Genomic DNA, 19,796 nt, shown 5'->3' with positions numbered 1-19,796 from the left:
GTAGCTAAAGAAGTAAGAAGAAAGTTAGCTAGCCCTCTTATAAGAAAAGTACTTAAAAAAGATATAGCTAGAGAGTACTATATAAGAAGAGAATAAATTTATAAATTTTACTAACTTAGACTATTTAGTTAGGTAGATGTTGTTAGACTTCTCTAGCAAAAGTGGCGGGCGGGCATTTCGCGGCTAGTGCGCACGCGACGCACGTCCCCGCAGCTTATTCCGACCTCATTCATATCTTCGTCCTTATGCAGCCTTACCATCACACAGTGCTCAGCGCAATCTAAGGCAGAGTCTATCGCTTTTGAGCTTGCCTACTGCACGTGTTCGCAGGATACTGCATCAAACCTGTCCACCATACGGCCAATCCCGCTCCATTAGTGCTCCAGTAGTGCTTCAATCTCACACCCATCGCGCTTATCATGGGCGCAAAATCAAATTCGTTCGCGACGTTCCTCATCGTCTGCCGTAAGTATTGGTCGCCCAAGTCTTGTGTCCACATACTGACAGGTCCATTCTGCGTAGCCACTTGCTTCTTCCTCGGCATCCTGTTCTCTTCTTTCCCCTACGACTACAATGTCCTTTGGCATGTACCCCAGCCCCCGGACTCGCGCGAGGTCTACTTCAGCCTGCTCGAAGACCACCTCAAGTTCCTGCACGCATCGCCGCCCATAATCAGTCGCATTCTCCACATTGTCATTGGCACCGGATTGCTCGGGTTTATCACCAAACTGTACAAACCGTCCGAGGCCAACATGCTCTTCGACGGCGCAAGTCTTGTCCTGTACATGTGTGGTGTCATTGTGTACATCACCAACATTGTCAAGGGACTAAGAATTGTTACTGCGGGGACGTACGGCCCAGGTGGTTCCACCGAAAGCGATGGGGCTGGATCGGATGATGCGGAATACGTTGGGCGGGAGGACAGTTTGCGAGTCCTTGCCGCCAGTAACACGATCCTGGCGCTGGTACTTGTGGGCGTGCTTGTCCTGCAAGCTGGACAATGGTATGCGCAACGGAAAGAGGACGCCGAAATTGCCGAGATGGACAGAGTAGCCGAAGAGAAAAAGAAGGGCAAGGAGTCCAAGAAAAGGCAATGAGTATGCATTGCCAAGTCTTTCACCGACCAACACCTGGTGTGGGTCGAGAGCACGGCGAATCGTGCAGTAAGCCAGATGCTTTCCTTCGGTAGAGATATCCCGCCGCGATTAAGGCACGTTCTAGGTTATTTGATGAACCGGTCTTGCTTTGCATATGTTGTGGCAGAGAGATGTGGACTTTCCAACTTATCGTTTGCGCACTGACGTCGAACTGAAAGCCCTCTTGAGATTCATCTGACGGGCGACCCTTGGCCCTGCTCTTATTCAACTCGACAATTAATCAACGCTCTTCCCAAGCTCGGTCGTAATGAGACGAAAGTGAGCAACCCCACTGCCTAGTCAAATCGCAGTAAATCTGGATGGGACATGGACAGAGCTCGCGGCTCGTGAGTATGTACCCTCTGGAAAAATCACAGGAGCAGGAGAGCACGAGACGCCCTGTAAGCAGTCTTATCCATCCCTAGCAATATGGCCACTTGATCAAAAGGGAGCTGAGATCTATAATGTCTACCCTGGCTTCTGCTCAAGATCAGGTCAGAGCTGGAGTGACTCCAAGTAATAGTTCATTTGCTAATCACAAGATCGATAGTGAGATCCACAGTTTCGAGAATGCTCATAACTGAGCTGTGAGACTCCTGGAAGCTGAAAAGAGAAGCCTAGCTCACGCTGCGGTTCTTCCAAGCTGGCAGAAGATGAGTGCTGAGACAGGCATCAGGAACTCAATCGTTCCTGCCTTAAATGCTCCCCCATTTGGCTACAAGCACCACCACACCGCCAGCCATTCACTGCCTGACCTGCCGAGCCTCCATCTCCATCGTCTCGGCAACCCCAGACCCACGATCTGACATCGCCGCCGTCAGGTCAGATCCGCGAGGAGGGCACAATGCCGAGACCTCGAATTCCCCACGGAAACAGGCCCCGGGTTCCTGCAGGTTTTGGAACCTCTCGCAACCAAACCTCAGGTGCGTTGCTACAACATCGATCCTCATCGAGTAGTCGCTTCGCTAAAGACACATTGTGCGCTTCCCCAGAACACAACGTGGGCGCACTTTCCCACAGCCCGCACCTCTCAACCCAGCAGACCACCAATCCACCTCCCAAGCGCTGCCCTGCTGCATCGCCCGGCTTCTCACAGGTAAGCTCAATCATCTCTGGCGCACGGCGCACGATCAAGCTAATTTTTGGACTGCGTAGCACTTTTCCTCCAACCACGTCAGTGAAGAGGACACTCGTCGCCGAGGATCCAAGCACACATCCAAACCCATGGCTCCTCCAGTCGCTTCGTTCTATGCGCCGACCGGCAGCGGCAAGCCCCCGGCTAGCCACTCTCTCCTCGGCCAGTCCTACAAGCCGCCCTCCAACGAGAAGTTCGCCAAGCTGCCAGCCGTGACTATGGTCCGCGCCAGCCCGGGAATGGGCAACCAAGGAGGTGAAGTCACGAACGGCCCCAAGACCCAGAGCGACCCTGCTGCCCATCCCTTCTCCGTTACGAAGCCCACCCAAGACAACCACGCTGGCAAATCCCTTCTTGGTCAGTCTTACCAGGCTCCTTCCAAGGAAAGGCTTGCCACGGTCCCAGCGGTCAAGATGGTTCGCTCCGAGCCTCAGAAGCAGAATTCGGACTTTCATGGTAGGCCTGAGCCGTCTGGTGTGAAGCTGAAGGACAAGGAAAAGGAAAACAAATCGATTGTCTCTCCGAAGACCGACGATCTTACCCCTCCTGCGTCGTCGAAGGCGGTGGTGAGCAACGGGGAAGAAGGCCTTGCACGCTTCTCCGACGACTCTGGCCGTCGAGTCTGCCTTGCCAACGTTCCTCCTGGCACCAGCAAAACCGATGTTCGCGATATGCTCGTCACCCAGGCCAGCGCGAAGGTTTCTCTGTGTGTGACCCGCCCAGGCTAGTGTATCAATTGCTGATTTAATGACTCGCAGTGAGGACATCACCGTCTACAGCTTCCAAGGCTCTCGCCCCAGCTACGCGCTTGTGGAAGCAGAGAACGAGCAAGAGGCCGGCCGCATTGCCATCTGGATTGATCGCGAGTGTCTTTTCGGATGGCCAATCTCAGCTCGTGTCGTCCGCACCATGACCAAAGGTAGGAGACCTCCTGCCTGATGCCTCGTAAGAGGCGGAACATCGGATGGTGAAGACCGAGCTGTATTCTGTAGGCGGAATTGTGTATGAAGACAACTTGGAGACCTCACTGCCTCAACAGACTTACAATAACGACCATTGCAGACCAAGTCAGTACCGTGCTCCGAGGCGAGGCCGTCGACAACTCTGGCACTGTGGAATCGCTTACCGAGGGCCATGCTCCTAGCTGGGCCACGACCACTCCTCAGCTGTGAGTGAATCATTACCTTGAGAATGTAGGGTACGCGATGCTGACCATACCAACAAAGTACCACCATCCCATGCCGCTACTGGGAACAGGGCTACTGCCGCAATGGACCCAGCTGCACCTTCTCTCACCGTGGCCCGTCCCGCATGCCCGCGAGGTTCAACCACCATCAGCACACTGAGGGCTTGCAAACCAGCATCAACCTCGACTGTTACCCCGATGAAGAAGATCTGCTTGGAACCAGAATCTACAGGGGGAGGTTCAGGGACGACCGCTGAAGAGACATGGATTTGATCGCATCAGAGACTGGAACTGTGGAGTGCAAAATGGACATTCAATGACTCCTTCCACCATCCTCTTCCTTTCAAATACACAACCACCACCCACCACCCTCACCCACATTTCAAGACCAGGAAAAAGAAAAAAGATACCCGAAAATGGAAAATCCCTAAAAAACAAAACCGAAAAGAAAAGACGACAAAAAAAAAAAAAAACCCCCCTTCACAGCCCAGACAAACATCTCAGGCCTTTTGCTCATTGCATATCAATGGCTTAAGCTGAAAGGGATGGGATGCGGCACACGAGTGCATCAAAAGCGGAGGTCGCCGATGGCGAGAACAAGGGCACTCGAGCGAGCTGCAGCCCGTTGAGCTCATGGGGAGTGCTTCAAGGGAATGGCTCGAGCAGCCTTACTCTGCTCTCAAAGCTCGGAAGCAGGTAGCTTGTAGACATGAATCAAATGGAAATGGGAATCTGGTCTTCAAAGGGCTTATCGTGCTAGTGCGCGTCGAGGCGCGGCCCACATCCGACGGAAGCGTGCACGACCACTTACCTCATCGGAATCAAGGCGCTTACTAAGAGCTTCACTAGCCGGGGCGGTCTTGTGCCTCGTACCTGTTGCGCATCGCTCAGCGCCCTGATTGAACGATTAACCACCCCACTCTTGACAGGCCTCCATCGTATTTTCCACCCATCCACCACTTCTGAACTCGGTCCTGTCCCAGATGAGTCGCGCGGCCCTCCGAACGTCTGTGCCCGTTCCGGCGGCGGTCCTCTTCCTTTGACTGCCACTCCTGGTGCTCGGTCCCGACCGATGCTCGCCACATCTCTACGTCTCAACGCGTGCATTCCTCCTTTATCGCTTTACACAAATGGACGTCTTCATCCGCAGGCCTCCGAATTTCCTTGACGATTGTGGGTGAACGGGTGATTCGGACTTTCCATACATTTCTGGCTCTCCAACATCGGGACGGTGCTCCAGCGTAGCTGATATCACCGACATGTACAACCCGCGAGTGGAAGATCTCCGCGAGAGAGAATTCCCCATGCTGCGTGGTAAGCCATCAAATGTTGACAGGCTTCCTCAGAAACACTAATTCGTCCGATGTCCAGACACAATCTACCTCGACCATGCCGGTACTGCGCTGTACCCAAAATCACTAATAGAGCGCTTTGCTGCCGACATGGTGTCCAATTTGTATGGGAACCCTCACTCAGCGTCCAGTTCGTCTCAAAGATCAACAAATCGGATTGATGACGCTCGTTTGCACCTGTTGCAGTTGTTCCATGCCAACCCCGACGACTTCGACGTCGTCTTTGTTGCCAACGCGACATCAGGCATCAAACTTGTTCTGGAGGCATTCCGAGATCTCCCTCAAGGCTTTTCATACTTGTACCATGCAGATTCCCATACGAGTTTGGTTGGCGTTCGAGAGTGCGCCAACCAACACCACTGCTTCGCGTCTGACAGCGAGGTCGAAGAATGGCTGGTGGACAGACAGATGAAGAAAGTTCAAGCTGCCCAAGTACCTGAGCTCTTTGCGTACCCTGCGCAATCCAATATGAACGGTCGTCGTTTGCCGCTTGAATGGTGCTCACGGGCCCGCTCCACCGGGCGGAGCCCCCATGAAGCAACATATACTCTGCTTGACGCAGCTGCATTCGTTTCGACAACTCCACTGGACTTCAGTGACGTTGAAACCGCCCCGGATTTCACGGTTTTAAGCTTGTACAAAATCTTTGGATTCCCTGACCTGGGAGCCCTCATTATCCGCAAGGCCGCAGGCCATGTTTTTCAAAATCGACGGTATTTTGGAGGCGGAACGGTTGACATGGTCCTCAGCTTGAAAGAGCAATGGCATGCCCGGAAAACTGATTCATTGCACGACCAGCTCGAAGACGGCACGTTGCCCTTGCACAACATCATGGCCCTTCACGCTGCCTTGGACATCCACCATGATCTTTTTGGTGGCTTGGACATGGTATCTAGCCACACGATGTTTTTGGCCAAGGCCTTGCATGATGGATTGTCTGCTCTTAGGCACGCAAACCAGATGCGAGTCTGTCAGATGTATTCCTCGCCACACAGCTACGAAAGCTCCCAGGCCCAAGGTCCAATTGTTGCTTTCAATATCCGCAACAGCCAAGACGCCTGGATCAGCAACTTTGAAGTCGAGAGATTGGCTTCTATCAAGAATATTCAATTGCGAACGGGGGGTCTTTGCAATCCCGGCGGAATCGCGTCACACCTGGACCTCTCGCCCTGGGAGATGAAGGACAACTTCTCGGCAGGTCAAAGATGCGGGGGCGAAGATGACATATTTGGCGGAAAACCTACGGGGATGATACGCGTCAGTCTTGGAGCTTCGAGCACGAAGTCGGACGTGCAACGCTTCGTCAACTTTGTGAAAGAATTCTTCGTGGACGAAAAGCCGCAATCCCTTGGGCTACCCGGTCCTCCCCACTCGCAAACTTCGGAGCACGGGACGTTCGCGGTGGAGAGTTTAACCATCTATCCCATCAAGAGTTGTGCTGGCTGGAAGGTACCGCCTGGACAGGAGTGGGAAATCCGAAAGGAGGGACTAGTTTGGGATCGCGAATGGTGCTTGGTTCACCAAGGTACTGGAGTCGCCCTCAGCCAAAAGCGATACCCGAAGATGGCTCTGATTCTTCCCACTATCGACGTCGAACGAGGTTGCCTGCGAGTGCGATACTGTGGCGAAATGCCACGGCCATTCAAGCCTCCCGAGATCAGTGTCCCTTTATCTGCAGACCCCTCATACTTTGTGAGCGAGTTTCCAAAGTCAAGCACAACGAAGGTGTGCGGAGATACGATTCCAGCCCAACGGTATTCATCGAAAAAGATAGCCGACTTCTTCAGCAGCGTTCTTGGCGTCGAATGCCAACTAGCACGCTTTCCGGTCGCCAGTAGGACAGGCGCGTCCATGAGGCACTCGAAAGCGCATCTTCAAGGATTCTCGCAAAAGGGAGTTTCGAGACCGATACTCCTATCAAATGAGAGCCCCATCCTCGTCATTTCGAGGTCCAGTCTGAACCGATTGAACGAGCAAATCAAGTCCAGCGGCGGCAAGGCGGCAGAGGCAGAAGTGTTTAGGGCGAATGTGGTGATAGCCGAGAGCCTGCAGAGTGTGCCTGGGCGCGAAAAACCATACGCTGAAGACGAGTGGCAGTACGTCAAGATTGGAGAGCAGCTCTTTGAGCTCCTGGGCCGGTGCCGCCGGTGTCAGATGGTTTGCATCGATCAGCAGACGGCAGTCAAGGACGAGGAGCCGTTTGTGACGCTGGCAAAGACACGGCGCTTCAATGGCAAGGTCTTTTTTGGGCAGCACGCATGCCATGTGCGTTTGGGCGACTCGCGATCAAGGCAGGCCCAGTATGCCACGGTCAAGGTCGGCGATGCGGTGCGCCCAGTGTGTCGTGGAGCGGACGAGTGACAATTGGTCGCAGAGGGGGCGCGCGCGTAGTGGGCGCGTCAGCCACGGCGGTCATGGACACGGTCATTGGCCTCGAGGGTACGCAGAGCCCAGGGACCTTCACCCTCATCAGCAACTGCATAAGCGCTGGCCGGTGTCAGCTCGCACGGACCAACCCCGCTCTGCTACCTGTACCATCAACAACCAACAATACATATCTCTCAGCCTGTCCGGGCCTCGTCCTCCTCCCCAACCCCCAGCCCACCCTCCGTCATGGCCGCCACGACCACCACCAAGCCCACCCTGGCCTTGAAGACGCCCGTCTCCGCCACCTACCCCTCGGAGATCAGCAGTCCTGCCGTTCTCACTCCCACCCTCCTCAAACACGAAGAAGGAGAAAAGACTCCCATCACACCGCCTGCCGCCTATGTCGACTTCCTCAAGACCTTCTCTCCCGTCCTTATGAGCCCCGTCTCTTCGACCACCAGCTCCAGGTTCAATTTCGACGACAGGCCGACAACGTCGAGGACAACTTCGGCCTCTTCCACTTCGACACAACCTACCTCAGCGCCCTCAGAAACAAGCGAAAATCCGCAAAAGTCGACCTCCACCTCAGATTCTGCCTGCACTGCAGACAAGACCAACTCCCCCAAGGAAACGGCCCTGTCATCTGCAACGACAAAGGCCAAGGGAGAGATGCGAGTCACGATCCCCCCGCCATCTCCATTTGTACGGCCAATGTCCGCGCGCGCTCCACGTCTTCGGATTCCTCCAAGCCCGCTTTCAGCAAGCGTGCGATCGCCTATAAGCGCAAGATCACTCCGTTCTCCGTACGCCGTCGCGCTGAGCCCAAGTGGCTTGACCATGACGAGTAGAGAGAACGATGGCTCGACGAACCGTGCTGTGAGCGTCAGGCAGGTCGTCACAAGGACAGTGACGTATTCGCGCACACCGACTGAAGAACGAAACGTTGCGACCCTGGACCCAGCACCCAAAGGCAAAAAGAGGCGGATCAAATAGAGCCAAGCTTGAGTCTTTCGAAATATCGAGCTGTCTCGGATTGCAGAAGACAAGCGCCAACACCCCGGCCGGCCGGCTGAAGTCAGGAATCCGTACATTCGTCCCCACCCGACGATCTACGACCACGTTACTCGTCGCTGCCTCTTGCCTGTGCTGAGGGACGCAACCGTGACGGATGGGTGGACTACGCGCTGGGAAATCTAGACGGATCAGTGTCCCGGTGACACCTACGACTTGACCGCTGTTGCAATCGGCAGCGGCTCTCTTCCATGTCCTGGACTTTTGCGACGAATTCATGTGCCTACGCAGTCGGGGTTTTGCCAGCCTATCATTTCTAACCCCTCCCTATGCTATGTTTCAGCAAGGATGAGTAATAGTCACGAGGTCTCAGTTCACGATGTGCAAGAAGCGGTGTCTGGTTTTCTCATCTCGGGTTTGGTATAAGCATCAGGTCATGCCTATGGCATAAGAAAGGGCAATTGAAGGCGTCTGTTGATTTGCATATCAAGCGTGTTTGGTTGCGAGGTACTTTGGGTCAATACACTTTTAATTGCGAATGACTGTCTTCATGGCGGCGCTGGACCTTCAACCGCTTTGTTTTTGTCTCTTGTTCGGCCATCTGTTCATCAGCTTGGAGCAAGCACGTGGAACCCAGCATTCCTTGCCTAAACGGGACCGCTTCCCAGCAATGCTTCTCTAACAACGGGGGTACCCCTGTGCCAGAGATCTGCAACCTTCCCGTACGACGGCATCGGCGCCAACCAATGGCAAAAACTACCAAGCTCAAAGCCCCGTTGCGCCTGTGAAGATCAAGCATTTAGGCGCTGCAACCACATCTCGTCACGTCGTCCAGGAACCCCGTTGGCCGCGAATCAGACGGTGACATTGGCAAAGGGCAGGCCCGCAACCATGACGCACGGGCCAACAGGCGCTTAGAGGTGGTGCTCAAAGTGCTAGAGGTGGGTAAGTCAGCGGTCCAACCACAACTTTAGAACGCGCTGCCAGAAGTGCTGCAGCAATCGCCGCGACTGGATGGTCGCTCCGCGCAGGCCATGGGCCCTGGCATGGACGGGTGGGTGCACGCAAGGCTGAATTGGAAAAAAAGGCGCTCGTATGCGGCGGCTGCCTGGTCTGGAGAAGGAAGCCGCCGGCGGTTGACTCCCTCGTCCGCCAGCATCGTCAACAAGACCCTCGACGAGACCACGGCAGAAGCGCTTCAAAGCGGCGCCGTCTTGGATGCCTCATAGCCAGGGGTTGGCGCTTCTGTGGAGCCGAAGCTCGAAACCCAAGTTAACCGGCAGCAGGAAGTGTCCAAAACATCATTCAGCCAGTCCATTTTTTTTATATGTGTTTTTTTTTTTTTTTTTTTTTCAAAGCGTTCGCGGTTGCGTTTCGTGTGAGGTAGGTTCTCCGCCAGCCAATGCTCTGGGAATAGCCTCCATCTTCATAGCCTTGGACCTTCCCAATCCTCTTCACCCTCTTCCTAGACAGTTCTCTACGCGGCCCCATCCCAAAAGACAGGCTGCGGGCTAAAGAATAAAAAGACGCAACAACACAATCGCGGCTAAATGGGGCAAGACGTGCAAAAGGCCGACTGAAAGACGCACAACCTCCGTTGCCGCCGCATCTCAGCATGCTGCGGTGGGTGTCACTGCGCTGTGGTACACTGGTTGCATGCGTGTCTATTTAAGCCGGCGCGTACTGTAGTTAGGTACGGAGACAGGGAGAGAGGACTTGATTGCATTCCTCCACACATCCACGAGCGTTTGTCGCCGCTCCGTAGGGAAGTTTCGGACTGCATGCCCCTTCCAAGCGCTTGCGCATTGAAACGACGGACGCCGGCTGACTGGGAGTGGGGCAAGCGCTTCAGTACCCACCTCGAGTAGGGACATGGATTGAGGGGTACCTGTGAGGTCGTTGGCGAGCATGTACCCGTCCGTAGGTTGTTGGCCGTGGGGGGCATGCAAGAGGCGGGTATTCGAAGATGGACGAGCACTTCACAACTACACCGGAAAAATCGAGACGTTAGAGACTCATTTGAGAATTTTGCTTGTTTGTAAATTTACCGAGTAGGTAAATAAATGCTCGCCCGCTTATTCGCTTGTTCAATCGCTTGCTAATACAAGTCCGAGCAGTATCCAACCCGTCACTCTTCGTGCGCACCAGGGTATAACACGCCAACTCCTACCAGAGAGGAAAATAAAATGAAGAAAGATCGCAGCCAGTGTGGGCAGACAAGATGAAACAGCATCCACCATAATGACATGCAGTGGCAGCGACGTGACTCAAGATATGCCCACAACAAAATTCATGCCCAATGCGGCGTATCCGAATCCGTTCAATCCGATCCAAAAACTCCTGCGTCAACGCTGTGTCGTGTCCTGTGATGAATGGCGTGCGATGAGAAAAACACCCGAACGCCCTGAAACTTTGTTCATCTTTCATAGCGTGGCAAATCCGCTGAATGTGCTGTGTCAAAAACATACTCCTCTTCCGACAGTACCGGCGCCGACGGCGCAAAGATAGCTGTGGTACGGACGTCGGTAGGCAGAGATCCTGTTGGCGATGCTCCCTCATCAGAAGCTTCAGGTGCACTGCGCTCTTGCTCGAGGCGTCGGCGCCGTAGTTCATGCTTATCGTCAGTTGGCGAAGGTTGGTGGCCATTTGCAGATGAGCCAGAGGCGACCTCGTAGTTGGGAACGTCAGGCTCAAATGTTTCGGGAGGAGCGGAAGGAGGTCCCAGGTCGTCGACCGGAGGAGCCGAAGGCATACTAGGGGAGACACCGGAAGTAAAAGAACCTGCACGAGTGCCAAGGCGAATTGCGAGACCAGGTCGCACTTCCTCTGGCAGAATTGGTGCCGAAGGACCGAACGGTGTCGAGGTACCGGCATCCGCGGGTGGTGGTGGCGGCGGCGGCGCGCTGGGCATCAAACGTTCCTCTGCGCGACGAAGTCGCTCCTTCTCCGGAAGATTGTCCTCATCGACCATGTCCGGTACGGGGAACAATGGATGAGCATAAGGATGTGGGGCTTCTAGATACTCCGGTGCATCCATGGATTGGTATGCATAGTCGCGCAGGTCGTGCCCGGAGGAACCAGATTCTGCGAGAAATTGTTGTTCTCGCTCAAGCCCAACTTGGCCGTGTGGGCTCCCACATGTTTGCGAATTGGGCTCGACATCCGTTTCGAAGACGGCCCTTCCCTTCCCTTTCCTCCTGTCGCTATCCTTGGTGCCAACGATGACCTCAAAGATGCAAGATACAACGCCCTTGTCGCGGCGCAAAGGCTCCGTGTCGAGGAAATGACCACCCCAGGCAGAGAAAACACCTGTCCCGTCTGGACCACCATTGGGCCCTGGAGTGGGACCGTAGGCAGTGGGCAGCGTAATCATCATGCCCGAATTCGAAAAGTATTTGTCGAGACCTGAGAGTTTTCCCTGGAGATCAACAACGACTTCGACATAATACCGGAAACTAATCATGGCCCCAGGAACGCAGGAGATGGTGGGAAAAGCCTCATCCGGAACGCGCACAGAAGCCTTGACTTCGGCAGTCCTTGTGCGAGGGTCGACAATGAGAGGCGCAAAGGACTGGGAAAGATCTTTTCGAAACACATGGCTGGATCCGGCAGAGGACAAGGAGAGACCTCCGAGTCCCGTCTTGGATTTGGGATAGTAATCCTCGCTCGACACATTCTCTCCCTTGGCATTCATCACGACTGGAATTGCGGGATGCATGTCCACCCTCGCCTGGCGGTAGAGCGTTACTATGATGCCCCGAAGGCTCGAGACATGCCTAGTGTGGTTGACCGATATTTTCAACGGGATGCTGTCTCCTCGGAGGAAGCCGGCCTTTAAAAGCTCAATCGTCGCGGTGATGGGGCTTGGCTCATGCAAGGCGGCTTTGCTCGACGAAGCCGTTTTTGCGGTGTCGGCTCTAGTTGAAAGTGGACCGGAGGCATTCGAAGATCCCCCATTGCTGCTGCTAAAGTGACTGTCAAAACTAGTGTCGCTCGGCGCAGGGCTACCTGGTGCCTCGATTTCATCGGCGGGGCTGCTGAGTTCTGAGACCCGGCTACTTCTCGATTGTTCGGTGGTCTGTGGCGTGGATTGATCTCCGCTGGACGATTGTCCCTTTTTGGACTTTGTTTTTGTTTTTGAACGGCGCGAAACTCTTTCCAAGGTAACGACCCGAGGCTTTGGTTGCAAAAGTGGCGCAATGTCAATGGCTTCTATGAGGTAAACTTTTCGGTCACACGATGCGGTGGGCATAATTGTAGTTGGTCGCGTCATGGTCGAGGTCAGCATGTACGAAACAGTACCTCTCTCGAACTGGCCAAATGATCAGTACAACCAAGCCTCGGCCAGATAGCTCCATGACTCACATCGATGCTGCTCGGCAGCCCTTTGCTGGGGAACTCCAATTCAAAATTGAATTGATATGTGCCTTCCCCGAGTCGACCCTCACCGCAGAGGACGACCTCGTCCTCAAAAAGCGTCGCGAAGCCATTGCCAAAGTAGCCGCCGAGGCGGCTGCCTTTGCCCGACGCGACTGACGAGTAGTGGGCGCGATAACCTTCTCCGGCGGCGTTTGGGTTCTTGTAGACCTGAACGTATCCATGGAGAGAGACGACGATGTGGGTGACGCGGATGGCCTTGAGGACCTTGAGGAAGACGCTGCCCTTGACAACGTCTCCGGGCGAGTACTGGCGGTGAGGGTCTTCGGGCTTGATGTAGTACTCGGCAATGTAACGAGCCTTGGAGGCAAAGGGGGACTTTATTCGGGACAGCAGCGACTTGCCCGGGGCAGGAGTCTGCGATGAGCTTGGAGGAGATTGAGCCGTACTGGTAGGCATGCTCAAGTCCAAGCACTCTCATCATGCGGCAGGAGGAGACGGAGGAGAGAACGGCGTGGAGGCGCCAGGACCAAGCCGGATGCGACGGACGGACGGATGGTCGGTCGCGCGGCCAGGTGGTGCGCAGGCTGTTCGGGCGTCTTATGCGGGACGGGCGGCGCAGCGAGGACGTGGCGTAAGCGTTGCGCAGACGTTTGAGACGGTCTCGAGAGCGTGAGAGACGGCGGGCGGGGAGCGGGTCGCAGGAGCAGCAGTCAGGCTGTCTCGCGTCGACAGGTCAGCCCGCATGCGAATGAGAGGCAGAGTACGAAGAACGAGGGGAATGCGGGCAGCGCAGAGGGGGGGAGAAGCGCACGCACAGCACTGTGGAGAGAAAGGTTGGACTTGGCAGCCAAGATGGGATGGTGGAGCAGCGCAGGGGCTGGTCGAGGGTCGTCGTGGGGCGCGTCGGGCCGGGCGACGGAGGGCGAGGCGGAGAGGGACCGAGGGAGGGAGGGGAGAGGCTGGAGAGAGAGAGAGAGAGAGAGAGAGAGAGAGAGCGAGAGGAAGACGATGGAAGAAGATGGACGAGAGAGAGAAGAGAGATGGAGAGAGAGAGAGTGTGTGCGAGAGAGTTGCGACGGATGGATGGGCGTTGATGGACTTGGGTTGGGGCTTGGACAGGGCGGGTCCAGTCGGTGCGGTGCGGTGCAGAGAGCGACAGCGACGACAGCGACGACAGCGACGACAGCGACCGAGACGCTGACACAAGCTTTGCCAAGATGGCCGATCGCGCGGGTCGCGCATTCCCGTTCCACAAGTCCCGATACGGTACGGTACCGACACCGTACACTGCAAGCTCCTCCACACATCACCCAGCCCAGCGCTCCTTACCTAAGCCATTCTTCAACGTCCCTGCCGTCTTTTCTTTCTTCACGCCCCCCCAAGGAATTCATTCACCCATCTACCCTAATAATAATGTACCCCCTATATGCCATCCCTCATTCTGCTCTCCGCTCTGCCGCCTCGGCCCTGGCATACCGGTGCACCTGCCGTTCCCTCTCTCTCTCCGCCTGCCCCGTGCCCGCCGTTGACCGCCGCCCCCGCCCAGGCACGCCGAACAAACAACTCCACAGGTCCCCCTTACCGACCACCTCTCCACCCCCCTTCTTTGCCACCAGCATTTTGGAAATTGGCGCCTGCTCCATCTCCAGCGAGTTGGCCGCCTCCAGCATCGAGTCTTGCAACGTCTCCTCAGAAGACGCGCCTTTCATCTCCTGATTCTCCCTTCCTGCCACGTGCTCGAGCCGCCTTTGCACGCTGATTTCGTAAATGTTCTGCTCCACCGTGTCTCCCACAAGATACAGATACACTGTAGTGGCCCGTCTCTGTCCGATCCGGTGCACCCGCGCAATGGCCTGCAGTTCAATGGCCCCGTGGATCAGTGGCTCCATGAGGAATACGTGGCTCGCGTTGACAAGGTTGAGCCCCGACGCGTCCGACTTGGCATCCAGCAAGAAGCATTCAATGCCTGCATCCTTCTTAAACTTTTCGACGCCACCCTTGTCGCTGATTTTGGAGAAGCCGATCCGGAACTGCCTCAGCGCGTCTCCAAGCACCTCGAGAAAGTCGCCGTACTGCGAGAAGATGACACTCTTGGATCCAGCGTCATTCTCTCGTAGCCACAACAAGTGCCTTGCCACCGTGTCAATCTTGGTGCCAAACGACCCATTGATGTCAATCGACTTGATGGCTCTCATCGTTTCCTCGCTCATTTCGGCGTAAATCGACTGTCGGGAATCAGCCTCGTCACTCGACCCCGCAGACTCTGGAGACTGCTCTTCCTCGTGCGCCCTCAGCTCCTGCGGCTTGTACGTAATGTCCTGATAATCGCGATTGTGCAGTCTCCGCTTGCACAGAGGACAGTTGTGGTGCTGCCGGAACCATGTCCGGAAACAGGGCTTGCAATACTGGTGTCCGCACACCGTCAGCACTCCGAGCTCAAACTGCTCCTGGCAGATGACGCAGAGCCGTGGGCTGTCTTCCTCTTGCGACTCGCTTTTCAGATGCTGCAGAAACCTTCTCTTCTTCTTCAAATCAACCAGTCGCTCGGCCATCTTTTTCTCCCTGGCCTCCTGTGCCCGGAGTGCCGGCGTGTCGAGCTCATCATCCAGCTCCTCTTTGTATGGCTTCAGTTGGTCCGACAGATGCTGAAGTTGGCGGTAGAATTCGACCCGCAAGTTTGTACAGTTCGTGTACGTCGTGAACTCGTTCTCCAGCTCCACCACCTTCTTCTGCTCTTGCGATTGGATCTGAACCACTTTTTGCAACTGCTTTTGGGCAATTGCCAATTCTCCAGCTGCTCGTTGGCCTTGTCCGCCAAGGAAATTCGTAATCAGACCTCTGACCTCCACAATGACTTGCTGCAGAGAGACGTCTTGCGTCGCCGATTTGGACTGCTCGCGCTCAAATGCAAGCTGCAGAACCAACTCTGGCGCAGCTCCTTTGCCGTCTCTAGCGTGTTCCTCGGCGTGCTTTTGTTCCACTGCTGCCAATGCACCGTCGCGGCCTGTCAGAAAGCGCCGTCTATCCGCAATCACGGAGCGCAGGAATGTTATGTACACCTGTTCATCTAGTCAGCACGTGTCTTTGGGTGTTGGCTGCGCAAGACGTACCTGCAGCTCGTCCTGTGCCTTGGCGCTTGCCTCGTACTCCTCTCCCGTGGTGTCTTCGTCTTCGGCATCGACCAAGGGCGACGAGAGAATGTCGACCACCTTTTTACGCCATTCGTTCAATTTCTTGCCCTGCTCATTCAGACATTCAATGACCATGTCCAGTATATCCAAGATTCTGCCATTTTCGATGCCTCCGAGATCTTCTGCGGGCGGTATTGGAGACGTGTAAGAATCAGCCGTATTTCCGAGCTTGGCCATTTCCCGGCGGGCGCTCGCGTAGCTCTCCTGGAGCAATTCCTTTCGGATTGATTGGGCTTTGTTGTACCACTGCGTTTCGAGCTCTTCCAGCCGCTTGAAGTCATCGCTGTCGGGCTTGGTGATGTCCTCGTTGGACTTGATGTTGAAATAAGCCGTAGCCACGAAAAAGGTACAGACGTGTTGCACTTCGATGGCTGCCCGGAGAGCCTTTCGGAGATAGTTGAAATGACTTGCCTCCCGGCCTTCGTTTCCTTCATCCTCCGCATCAGCATCTGCGATTTCCAATGCAGCGCTGCCTTTCTCTCTTTCCAATCTCTTCTGTTCTTCTGTGACTTCCCGGCGACTTTCATCGACAAACGTCTCCGCCTGATGCAGTGCAGACCGGTAGATCGTTAGTGCTTTTTCACTGCGACGGGAGTCGTTTTTGGCGAAGCCGTAAATGTGCCCCCGGACAAGTTGAGCAAGAATGTGGTCTCGCTCCTCGGATCGCACCTGGACGTCATTCTGCTCGATCATGACATTCAAGACCTCCTCGACAGTCCGCAGTGGCCCTGCGCGTCTTCCCAGAGCTCGGCGGTTGCGCCCTCCAACCTGGGGATGGAGGCAGGTTTGGCGAAGTCTGGTCAGCCATGTTCGCATCTTCTCTATCCTTGTGGCGTTGTCAAATTCATCGTCATCGAGTGGCATCCCTTCCGCATTGAGCGCACAGTCCTCGCACATGTCCTGAACCAACTGGTTGTAATTTTGTTCCTCAACAGGCGTGAACGGTACCAGCATGACGATCCGTTTCTGTGGAGGCAAGCGAAGCTCTTCCCGGACCTGATCCTTGGTGTGCCGCATTGAGATTCTCGAGAAGATTTCGTTCAGCGTCTCTGAGAGGAGAGAGGGCCAGATGTTTGATTTGTAGAAAGGCCAAAACCGCAAGAACAAGAGGAGACCCTGCAAGTCCTCCATTCTCTTCTTGACTGGAGTTCCGGTGATTGCCCAAGGCATGATTTTGGGGATGCGGCTTGCGACCTGGGCAGCTTGACTGACACCGCTTTCAATCATTTGTGCCTCGTCGATGCAACATCGCCACCACGAAATCTGGACCAATGGACTGCGGCGCGGCTCGTACTGCTTTGCTCTTCGCAGAGGACGAACTGTCCCGTCGTGAGTGTAATGGATCTCGCGCGAAAGGACCGAGTACGTTGTCAAAACCACGTCATACTGAAGTAGGTCCTGGACCAAATCAGGCTCTGGCTCCTTCCGGGACGGGGGTGGCATTCCTTTGTAATGGTTGATTTTAAGATGGGGTGCATGCCTGGCCAGTTCTTGCATCCACTGCTCGAGGATCCCGGCAGGAGTCACTATCAGAGTCGCGCCGCTCGCTACGACCTCAGAATCAGTGTAGGGATCGAATACCATTTCCTTGCCAATCGTTCGTCGATGCAGGCATATCAGCGTGATAAGCTCCACGGTCTTGCCGAGCCCCATTTCTTCACAAAGTATTCCGCCGTACTCCAACTTCTCCTTCTCCAACATTTTTCGATCGGTGAAAACCATACGGCGTGCGAGACTAACGAAGCAAGGCCGTCCTTCATGATTCGCGGTGTGGTGAAAGGTGGGTGGCAGTACGTCTTCAGGTTCCCCTTCTGGAGACGTGGAAGAGGATGTGGCGGATTCCCTTGCAAGCATCCACTGGACAGCTCGTTTCTGGAACGGGAACAAGTCGCACGTCATCTCCTTCGGAGTATCTAGCGAGACCGGTTCATGTCTTGGAGGAACATGCACACAGTTGTAGAAATCTTGGACAGTCCATGGGCGACGTAGTGGCCGCCGCTGACGACGTTCTCGTGGACTTCTCGGATCCGGATTTTCCGCTTCGGGGCTCAGAAAGCCTGAGAAGTAGAAGTAGAACATGTCGTTTTCCAGACGTTGCCACATGCGCCTCTCACCGAACCATTCATCATCCGTCGGCCCAGTGATCCAGAGGAGCTCTAGCTCAAGAGCGGGAAATTCTCCGTTCGGGATTTTGTGGTGAAATACCACCTTTGGAATCAAGACGTTGGGCGCGTTGCTTTTCTGGGAGTGTTGCCACCCTGAGGCTTTTGCGATGTGCTGCAAGTGGGACAGAAACGTTTCCGTGGTCGAGTCGCGATCCAGGGAGAGCAGGAATTGATCTTTGAGAGAGTGATTTTCGTTTTGAAGGGTCAACTTCAGCTGATCGCCGGAAAGGTCGGCATTCATCAATCGAGCAGGCAAACTGTTGTTACTTTCGACCAGACAGGCGCTCTTGAGCGATGGCTACGATTTGAAAGTCAGATTAGAAGGAAATCGGCGTACGGGGAACGAGACGAATACACGAGAGAAGGTATGTTTCTGATTATTTTGGGCCAGTGTTAGACGTGCAACACTTACAAGATCAAGTACTACTTTGACCAGAGACAGGTTCTCGCGATTGTCGATTTCGGCTGGATTTTGGGCATCTGGCACATCAACAGACAGACCAGAATGCACCCGACGTCGTTTGGCGGGAGGAGGTGCAGAAGAAGCGCGATCGTCAGGTTGGGGCGGCGACAACAAGTTGGAGAGAGCCGCGAGGGCATTTTGGGCGGGGACCGCATCGAGCTGATTGTTGTGAGATCTGCTCGCGGATTGTAGGCGAACAGCCGTGCGTATGGTCATGGTGGGGTTCCGGAGAGTCTTGCAGACAGCGAGGATGAAGCTGAGGTGGTAAAGAAGGTGTGTTGGATGAAGGAAGACACGGACATGACTTGAGCAGTTGAGTTGAGCTCCCAGCAGGTCCTCTGTCGATGGATGGCCATGCCGATTTGGGCTAGACCCACGCAATCGATAAGCCGATACGAAGATTCGCCGAAACGACTCATCGCGCTATCACGTGACGTGACGAGCACCCGACCTCCGGCTCGAGGGGACGGGAGCACAACTGATTTGTAACTATGGGCTTTGACAGACTCGGGCACCAGTGCTTTTTGAATTGCTGTGCTCCGCCTTGGGAGTAGTCATTTTTGGCTAAACTTCTACGTGGGCACTCACGGCAGCTAATGTTGATGTTGACGAAACCATGAGCAGAGTCTACCATTCATTTGACATCGGGTGACAGGTCTTCAGGATAGATTCACAGAATAGACGTGAAAGTGCGAGGAATAAGAAAGGGAGAAATCACCTCATCCAGCTACTTTCCCGTGCAAACGGAGTCTCATCTCTGGGTTTTCAGCGTAGTCAACACGTGATTAGTACTTTGGGGCGCCTGGGGCGCTTTCCCTGTGTCAAGTCGAGGGAAGACAGTTGCCGTGGCTTCGTAGCAGATTGTTAGGTCTTCTATCAGGCACTTGTACGAAGTTGGGTCGCTTAGGGCCAGTCAGTGGGATGACTGGTACCCGTCAGATTGATGGGCTCAAACGGTTCCGTGTCTAAGGAAATGCCAAAAGCTTGCCGGCAAGGCTGTGACTAGGCAGGCGCGTGACGGCGTTTTGTGCGGCTTGGTTGACAATTTGCGCAAACACAGCTCGGGACATTGCCTTGAAGGGGAGCTTTTAGGTCAAAGCCGGCGCAAAGCTAAACTAGCAAAAGACTGAAAGAAAGCATGAGGAACACGGATGGTTTCCGCGGTGCTGGGACACACAATGCCGCTGAGGCTGAGGCTGAGGCTGAGGGAGAGGGAGCTCGTGGCTCGAGTCGGCAGTTGAGCGGGGAGGGGATAGCTCCGGAGTGGAAATTGGGCTTTTTCAGAAAGATTCCCCAGACTGCGAGTCGGAAAGCTGGGAAGGAGTGAGACAAGACATGGACTAGACCTTGGTCTAATGGGTAGCGCAGGCGCAGAAGCCGAGATGGTCTAGGCTGTTCTAGAAGTAGACG

At 54.9% G+C, this 19,796-nt stretch overlaps 6 protein-coding genes across 6 annotated transcripts; 4 read left to right on the top strand and 2 right to left on the bottom strand.

Annotated features, from left to right (window-relative positions):
- Positions 1–419: 419 nt before the first annotated feature.
- J3D65DRAFT_670841 (secretory component protein shr3) lies at positions 420–1,097 on the top strand (the record flags this gene model as incomplete). Its single annotated transcript, XM_066803339.1, has 2 exons — positions 420–465; positions 523–1,097. The coding sequence occupies 2 exons, from the start codon at positions 420–422 to the stop codon at positions 1,095–1,097; spliced, it is 621 nt and encodes a 206-aa protein (XP_066651892.1).
- Positions 1,098–2,963: 1,866 nt separating this feature from the next.
- Positions 2,964–4,197, top strand: J3D65DRAFT_636144 (uncharacterized protein). The gene is made up of 3 exons (XM_066801376.1): positions 2,964–3,190; positions 3,334–3,439; positions 3,498–4,197. The coding sequence occupies exons 1-3, from the start codon at positions 3,019–3,021 to the stop codon at positions 3,712–3,714; spliced, it is 495 nt and encodes a 164-aa protein (XP_066651891.1). The 5' UTR covers positions 2,964–3,018; the 3' UTR covers positions 3,715–4,197.
- A 153-nt stretch (positions 4,198–4,350) lies between these two features.
- On the top strand, positions 4,351–7,296 carry J3D65DRAFT_97444 (pyridoxal phosphate-dependent transferase). The gene is made up of 2 exons (XM_066804299.1): positions 4,351–4,771; positions 4,829–7,296. Exons 1-2 carry the CDS (start codon positions 4,717–4,719, stop codon positions 7,168–7,170), a joined length of 2,397 nt encoding a protein of 798 aa, XP_066651890.1. The 5' UTR covers positions 4,351–4,716; the 3' UTR covers positions 7,171–7,296.
- Positions 7,297–7,422: 126 nt separating this feature from the next.
- On the top strand, positions 7,423–8,169 carry J3D65DRAFT_594935 (uncharacterized protein; the record flags this gene model as incomplete). The annotated part of the gene is made up of 1 exon (XM_066797824.1): positions 7,423–8,169. The coding sequence occupies one exon, from the start codon at positions 7,423–7,425 to the stop codon at positions 8,167–8,169; it is 747 nt and encodes a 248-aa protein (XP_066651889.1).
- A 2,034-nt stretch (positions 8,170–10,203) lies between these two features.
- Positions 10,204–13,166, bottom strand: J3D65DRAFT_97389 (uncharacterized protein). The gene is made up of 2 exons (XM_066804298.1): positions 12,553–13,166; positions 10,204–12,499 (listed from the first exon to the last, which is right to left on the bottom strand). The coding sequence occupies exons 1-2, from the start codon at positions 13,021–13,023 to the stop codon at positions 10,604–10,606; spliced, it is 2,367 nt and encodes a 788-aa protein (XP_066651888.1). The 5' UTR covers positions 13,024–13,166; the 3' UTR covers positions 10,204–10,603.
- Positions 13,167–13,885: 719 nt separating this feature from the next.
- J3D65DRAFT_97387 (SNF2 family N-terminal domain-containing protein) lies at positions 13,886–18,842 on the bottom strand. Its single transcript, XM_066804297.1, has 3 exons — positions 18,336–18,842; positions 15,678–18,221; positions 13,886–15,626 (listed from the first exon to the last, which is right to left on the bottom strand). The coding sequence occupies exons 1-3, from the start codon at positions 18,600–18,602 to the stop codon at positions 14,004–14,006; spliced, it is 4,434 nt and encodes a 1,477-aa protein (XP_066651887.1). The 5' UTR covers positions 18,603–18,842; the 3' UTR covers positions 13,886–14,003.
- Between the last annotated feature and the right edge of the window lie 954 nt (positions 18,843–19,796).

This window comes from Phyllosticta citribraziliensis (genome assembly GCF_038025025.1).
Source record: "Phyllosticta citribraziliensis strain CPC 17464 chromosome Unknown J3D65scaffold_11, whole genome shotgun sequence".
Classification (NCBI taxonomy): domain Eukaryota; kingdom Fungi; phylum Ascomycota; class Dothideomycetes; order Botryosphaeriales; family Phyllostictaceae; genus Phyllosticta; species Phyllosticta citribraziliensis.
This window is presented reverse-complemented; position numbering and strand designations above follow the sequence as displayed.